Source organism: Cebus imitator, unplaced genomic scaffold (genome assembly GCF_001604975.1).
Source record: "Cebus imitator isolate Cc_AM_T3 unplaced genomic scaffold, Cebus_imitator-1.0 Scaffold255, whole genome shotgun sequence".
Lineage (NCBI taxonomy): Eukaryota > Metazoa > Chordata > Mammalia > Primates > Cebidae > Cebus > Cebus imitator.
Genome location: NW_016107570.1, coordinates 2,524,382 through 2,532,174, shown reverse-complemented (window position 1 = coordinate 2,532,174; position 7,793 = coordinate 2,524,382). Strand labels below are relative to the sequence as shown.

The 7,793-nt window shown below is 51.8% G+C and overlaps 1 protein-coding gene across 1 annotated transcript in view; it reads right to left on the bottom strand.

Moving 5' to 3' along the window:
- ZSWIM6 (zinc finger SWIM-type containing 6) overlaps positions 1 to 845 on the bottom strand; it is a 212,653-nt gene extending 211,808 nt beyond the window's left edge. The window contains exon 1 of the mRNA XM_017499187.1: positions 170 to 845. Within this exon, the coding sequence (XP_017354676.1) occupies positions 170 to 815 (646 nt within the window). The 5' untranslated portion in view covers positions 816 to 845. The remainder of the gene's footprint in view (positions 1 to 169) is intronic.
- Positions 846 to 7,793: the final 6,948 nt, after the last annotated feature.

Genomic DNA, 7,793 nt, shown 5'->3' with positions numbered 1-7,793 from the left:
GGAGGGTGTAAATGGGCGCTCCGCTCAAGAGCACCGTCGGCCCAGTGAGGGCATCCGCGGTAGTGCTGGCGCGCGCGGGGCTGGGGGCTGTCCGCAAGGGAGAAGCTGGCGCCCCCCCACCCAGTGACTGACGGACGGACAGACGGTCCCCGGCTGCCCCGTGACTCACCGACTTGCAGGACGTTGTCTACGCAGCCGCTCTCCAGCAGCGCGATGCCCCGGCGGAAGGGTAGCCGCGTCTCGTCGCCGCCGTCCGCCACCCCGGCGGCCCCCACCGACGGGGCCCCGGCCCCCGCGGCGGCGGCGGTGGCGGCGGCAGCGGCGGCGGCGGCTGAGGTGGCGGCCGGGGAGGACGAGGAGCCGCCGCCGCCGCCCGCGCCGCCGCCCGCGCCGCCGGGGCCGCCGCTGTCGTCGCCGGGGCCGCCCGCGGCGCCGCCGCCGGTGTTGAAGGACGAGTACATGCAGATCTCCCGCTCGCTGCGGGGGAAGGACCAATAGACTATGCGGCGCTGCACCGGCTCCGGAATGCGCTCGAAGCGCTCCTCCACGCGCTGGAACGGCCACTTCTCTGCCACCCTGCGCGCCGCGATGTCCAGCAGCGACTCGGGGCTCTGGGTCTTGCCCGGCGGCAGCAGCCCCAGCGCCGCGCCGCCCCCGCACGCCGCCGCCGCCGTGCCGCCCGCCCGCGGGCCGGGTCGACAGGCAGAGCTGTAGCCGCCACCCGCGCCGCCGCCGCCGCCGCTGCTGCCCCCGCCGCCGCCCGGCCGGCAGCAAAGCCGTTTCGCGGGAGGAGGCTGCTGTCCGCGCTCCGCCATGACCGCGCCGCTTCTAACCCGACAGCGGAAGTGCCGGGACCCTATAAACGGCACAAGGAAGCGCGACACGCACACGCCGTCGCGACGCCACGCTGCCATCTAGGGCCCGTCGCTCCTTGTATGGGCATAAGAGGCGGGGCCTCCGCCGTGACGTAGAGGCTGAGGCGGGGCTCCGATAGGGGGAACCTATGGCCGGGGCGGTGCCTATGCAAATAGCTGGGCTGAAACATAAATAGAGCGCTTGGCCGACACGGGGGTGGTGGGGGTGGGCAGTTTGGGTGCCCGGTGGGCTATGAGAATGTCAGGCTGCTGTGACGCGGGGGGGGGGCGGGGCTCAGGCGGGGTTCCCGTGGGAGGGGGTGGGCCGCCGGGCTGGGTCTGAGGGTAGGTGGGTCTCTGCGCCCCCTGCCTACTCCACTTCCCCCTCCAGTTCTCTGTCTCCCTTTGAAGTCCGACAAGTGAGGACGCGCCTCGTGGGTCGCAGCGGGGAGGAAAAGGGAGATGGGGGGTGAGCGAAGGGGAGGGGTCCGAGCTAAATGAGGGGCGGGGCTCACGGGCCTATGCCCCACCCTCCCAGTCAGCCTGCCCTCCGGGGGGAAAAGCCTCTGGGCGGAGGAGGCGCTTTCAAAACAAAGAAATGCGGCAGGGAGCCCTGGGGACGCGGGTGGAGAGGAAGGCGGAGGCGGCGCGGCCAAAGCCTACCAGCTGCCAGCTTCCCCTCCGGCCGGTCTAGAGGAGCACTCTCCACCACCCGCCGAAGCTGCGGCGCCGGGGAATAGGAAGAACGGTTGCGTTCGGCGGCGACTTTCCACTTCAATTTTGCAGACCTAGTGTGGAGGGAGCGCGCCCGGTCCGCTGCGCGGCTTGGCTGCAGTGCGCCCGTCCACGAGCTCTGCGTCCGCACTGTCCCGGCTGCTGTGCTGTGCCCGAAAACGCGCAAAGCGCTCGGAACGTGACCAGCAGCCGCGCGATGCGCGTTCCGAGCCGGCCGCCACCGTCCCGCCCTCACTACCTCAGTCCCTCGGGCCGGGTAGCCGACTCACCCGCTAGGAGTCGGGGAGTTCCGAACGCCCTAGTGGCCCCGGCGGCTGCCACCTCTCTGCAGGCCGGGGTTTCTCCCTTTCGGGGTGGAACGCAGCCCGGGCTGTGGGTTTACCAGACACACCTTCGTGAGTACACACGCCGCAGGGGCGCGCGCAAGCCCCGCGGGCGCGCGCACACACCGCCCAGCCGTCAGCAGACGGCGGGCTGGGAGGCGGATGGCGGGCCGGGAGGCGGACGGCGGCTTCGGGCGCACTTGGGTCTGCGGCGTGGCTCCCACCGCGGCGCCCGGCTGCGCGGAGTCCAGGCGCTCGGGACGCGCGCTGCAAGCTCAAGCCGCCTTGGCGGCGCCCGCACTGCCCGTCTCCCGGGTTCCAGCAGCGTAGGGATGGATGAAGGAGAGCGAGCACTGAGCGGTGCTCGCCGATGCCGGGGTGCAGACGAAGGCGGAGAAGCGACTCCCTCTCTGAACCGGGAGCCCTGCGGACATTGTTTGCACTCCGCAGAGCTCGGTCAAATTTGCGTCCAAGCGGCAGACTTAATTACCGCGTCGGAGACACGCTTCCTCCCAGCCCCACCTTCTGTTTTTACTGTAAACCGTGGTGCTGATCTGCTCCCATTGTTGGGGATAAACTGTATCTCCTTTGACACTTTCGCATCTTTTAAGGTTTTTGGCTGCTCCCCGCCCGCTTGCCTTGCTGCCTAGATTTAAAGGGATAGCGCGCTTCAGCGTTCTAAAGAAAATCGCCCACTCGGGACCGAGGCCCTGGAGACCTCGAGCTCCACGGCGGGCCTTCAGCAGTCCCAGGCTGTAGGTCGTTGGGATCGAGACGCTAGCCGACTTTCCGCAGCTAACTTACTTGTTAGGAAAATTTTGGTGACATTATGTTTTTGTATATCCGTCTAGTATTTTTCTGGGCACCTCCTCCATGTCTAGGAAAAAAACCTGTGCGGAAAACTGAAAGATCTTTATGGACAAGTAGAAGGAGAAGTTTCTTTTCTTCAGGGGTTTCATTTCTAGGTCTCAATAGGTATAGAAGACAGTAAGTTTAAAAGTAAAACACAAGTTGGGCTCTATTCTATCCAAAAACAGTCATGATGGGACTTAGGCTTGTATAATGTGTGTAGATTAGCAAGCATTTTCACACATAAACACATAGAATCACTGAACTGGAAAGTCAGCGATGATAAAAACTGCTGCCCCCAGACAGGATAAATGAGTCATTGGGGTCATAGGGGTTGTTAGTGGAAGAGATTAATTCACAGTGAACAGGAAAACAGGTACCATTGGAAGTGCCTAACTTTTAGAGCTTTCGTTATTATAATGAGCAAGAGACTGGATTTAAGGCACCATCGTTTGTTGGAGGGATCTATTATACTTTAGCTCTCTAATTCAGAGACAGAAGAAGGGCCACCAGCTCAGCCTGACCCAGCAGGCCCTCCCTGCACTCTCTGACACTGATTATTGACTCCCTCTTGAAGTGGCCCCCTCTCTTGAGTTTCCCAGCAACCTGCCATCCCTCCAGTGTCTCCAACTCCCCTTTTTCCTACCTCTTTTTTGTTTCTCTTCCTTCAAACCGTTTAACGTACACCCTGCCCTGCAGCCTATCACGGTCGTCTTCCTTTTGGATGATCCACCTCTTGGAGAGTTTCCACCACCCACCCCACAACGGTTTCCCAAAGTATCATCTCTCTCTCCAGCTCACGTGTTTCTTCCTGGGGGCCAGCTCACTTTTCCATCACCACCAGGATGCCCATGGCCACCTCAGTCCCAAAGAACTACGCCTCCCCAGAATCCAGCTTCTCTTCTTTCCTATGTTTTTGATACTGTTGCCACCTGTTCCCAGGGCCCCAAGCTTTTTTCCTCTGCCTTTGCCTCTTTACTGCAACTCCCACAGTTGACTTGTATTGTCTATCCCAGCCCCTGTGGCTGCTCACAGTCAATTATTCTTCCTTTTCACTCTGCAGGAGCCTCCTCCCTGGTGCGTCTGTATTGCCCTTCCTCCTCCAAATCATCCTCCACCCAGCTGCTGTGCTTCCTAAAGTACATTTCTGTTTGTGTCACCCTCCTGCTCAAGTCCCTTTAAATGGCTCTCGGTTGCCTACTGGAAGAAATCCAAACTCAGATCTGATCTTGACCAAACCCAACTTTTCAGCCTTGCCTCCCACTAAAACCCAACAGAACTTTTCCCAGTTCCCCAGCAGGAATTCTGTTATGTCCCAACAGGACTTCTCCACCCCACACATTTGCTCAAGATGTTCCTGCTGCCTGAAATGTCTCTCCCTTCCCCTGCAACTTGTCAAATTCCTACCCTTCCTACAAGGATTTGCTCAAATGCCACTTCCTCTGGGAAAACCCACCTGGATGTGTGATCTCTCTCTCTTCAGGCCCCTTTAACACTGGATCCTTCTTGTGACATTTATACCATTCTGTCTAGCATCGCAGTTACGTTGATACTTGCCTGAGCCATTGTCTTCTCTGTCTCTGTTTCTCTCTCTCTCTCTCTCTCTCTCTCGCCCCCCCTCCCTCTCCCTCTCCCTCTCTCCCTCTCTCCTCTTTTCCCTGGTTAGAAATTCTCTGGTGGTTGGGTTTATGCCTTGCCCATTTTTGTAGTCCCTGAGTGGCCAGCACTGTCCTGCAAGGTTTCTGTCTCCCCAGAGATTAGCTACACCCAGGAGCCAAGGGAGAAGTAAGTGACGGTATGTCATATTTGGCTAGTGTTTCTGCCATCTCTCATTTTTTGGGTAATTATAATGTTTTTCCTGGTGTTCATAGAAATCATTACAAAATTACTTATGATTGCCCTTTTCCAGCAGGCTTCTACCCCAGGGACCAAATCAGGGATAGAGCCGCCTCCGGTGTTTACCATTAGGCAATGGTAGGAAATCAAAGTACAGAAAGTCTACTGCTTCCCATATGCAGTGACTCACATCACACCACACCACCAATGTAGTCAGGAGCTAGGCTCCCTGGCCAACTTCATAAATAGTACTCCCAGTAGCTAAACTGATGAACTCAAGAAAGTGAGAAAACCCACCCAACGCCCACCTGAGCACCATGTCTAGCACCCAGCCCATTGCAGTTGCATGCATAGATAGGTTGATGGACAGATAAATGGCAAAGGAATTTATTTAAGAAAGGTGGTGGAGTCCTAGCCAGAGATGTATCATGGCTCCTCCACCCTCCTTTAACTTAAAAATGAAATTTTTGAATTAAATTCAGTAGCAGTTTACCAAATTCTTGGAGCGGTGGTTTTCAAAGAGAGACCCCTAGAGTGCCCCAGGGCAAAATGCACGCAACTCTGGAGCTGGGAAACAGAAATTAGCACATGTAGCGTCTCCCTACATGAGTCGTCTTTACACTAAAGTTTGAAAATTACCCTTTGGTGGCAAGAACTTCACAGGTCGCCAGCGCTTAGGAGGAGGCCTGCAGAAGGAGAAAATGGCATTGCTTCATCATTATTGCTAGTCAGCCAGCTAATTAAGACAATAATTTGCCATTAGTAGGAAAATTCCAAGACATGTAAATTATATTAGATCTAAGGAATTTTCAAGTCATTTGAAGATGGACACAAAGTTACATTCATTTCCATTCTCTTTTTCATACCGGGGTGTATTTTTTAATACTGTAGTTAAAGCCAGTTATGTTCCCTGGAATATAATTAATTTGTTTAGAGGAGAATAAAAGCCGAAAACAGCCTAATCTGTGAACCAGGCATTCTCCCCCACTGTGCCATGAAAGAGAATCTTCCTTCTGTATGGCTAAAAAGAATGAAGAATGAGGGAGAATAGATGACACTTCATCGGTGAAAAATGTCCAGTAAGAGGAGAAAGTGCCAACAGAGTCTTCCTGGTCAGTCATTTCCATGGAATAGATTCTTGAGCAAAGGAAGAGGTAAGAAGCAGGGGAATGATTAACCAGAACTGAACAATTTAAAACAATTGCTCCGACTTTGAAGAGGGTCCATTTTAACTTTGTTGTATTCTTGAGAATCAAGCCACTAATACATTTTTTCTTCTTTTGAGATAGGGTCTTGCTCTGTCATCTAGGCTGGAGCGCAGTGGAGCAATCATATCTCACTGTAATCTTGAACTTCTGGGCTCCAGCAATCCTCCCACCTCAGCTTCCAGAGTAGGGTGGGACTACAGGTGTGTGCCACTTTTTTTTTTTTTTTTTTTTTTTAAGTAGAGATGAAGTCTCCTGAGTTCAAGTGATCCTCCCATCTCTGCTTCCCAAAGTGTTGGAATTACAGGCATGAGCCACAGTGCCCAGTCAAGCCACTAATATCTTACTATTAATATTTTTTAGACAGTGGTCACCGACACCATGCTAGGTTCTTTACAAACAGCAACTCATTTAATGCCCCTTACACAAGAAGCAAATGAAGAAACTGAGGCTCAGAGAAATTTGCCAAAGGTTATTTGGCTCCTAACTGGCCATACAGGGATTCAACTTCTGTCTCACTCCAACGCCAGAATTTTTTCCATTATCTAGTATTTCCAAAACTCGTCAGGTCATAAGAATCACCCTGAACACTTGTTAAAAATACACATTTCCTTTACCTCTCCCCTGGAGATTCTGATTCAGCAGGGCTGGGGTGGAGCTTGGAATCTATCTATCTTTTAACCCATGCCCTGAATAATTCTTCAGAATAGGCAAAATTGGGAAATACCATATTCCACACCACAGTCACACTCAGTAACCCACCCTATTTCATTCCTTAAGATGTCTCTTTCTAAAATGTGCTGTAATTATAGGAAAGTATATTCAACGAATCTTTTCCATCCTACTTGTAAGAATAGTGTATTCCGTTTACATGGAAGCCTTTAAAGTTACAAGCTGGAATTTTGAAAAATAAATTGTTGCTTTCCAGGCGTAGTGGCTTACGCCTGTAACCCCAGCACTTTGGGAGGCCAAGGTGGGTGGATCACCAGGTCAGGAGATCGAGACCATACTGGCCAACATGGTGAAACCCCGTCTCTACTAAAAATACAAAAATTAGCTGGATGTGGTGGTTCGTGCCTGTAATCCCAGCTACTCTGGAGGCTGAGGCACAAGAATCGCTTGAACTCAGGAGGCAGAGGTTGCAGTGAGCTGAGATGGCACCCACTGCACTCCAGCCTGGCAACAGAGCAAGACTCCTCTGTTATTTATTTATTTATTAAATGAATAAATAAATAATTGCATCTCAGTATATACCAAAAAACCTGGCTGGCAAAATTGCTTACAAATGAATTTGTTTTAAATGTTGTGATTTGGACAATAATCCTACCCTCAAGAGGTAAAAGGGATTTGCCTTCATTCACTATTAAATAATCTACATGTGTTAATTTTCAGAAAAATAGACATTTTAGCTTATAGTCTCTATACCATTTCAATATTATGAAAAGCGACCAGGCTAAGTCATTCAGTTATTTATTCCAATGAAGAGTGCAATGATGAGGAACTTATTAAATGAAAACATCTTAAACTGGAATGTTTATCAGGCTTCAAAACAAGCTTAGAACCTAGTGATAGCCAAAAGAAATAGGAAACGTCACATTTCCTTATAATCTTAATCTTTCCTCTTTTGAATAACTAACTTTTTGTTAACTATTTTGTTAAGATTGTCACAAGATAAACAAAAGAATACTATTTAATAGGATAATGTGAAGACATTCACTTCAGTATTTATTTACCTGCATTAACTAGGAAGAAATTCCCACTATTAAACGCTAAAAAAGTGGTAGTGTAGACAAATTATAATTTAGAAAATTAATGATTTTCTCAAAATTGCCTCAGTCTACCAGGCAGATACCTCTGATATGTGAGATGGTCCAACAAAAACACATTTAAGATATATTCTCTTTTTTTTTTTTTTTTTTTTTGAGACGGTGTTTCTCTCTTTTTTCCCAGGCTGGAGTGCAATGGCGCAATCTCGGCTCACAGCAACCTCC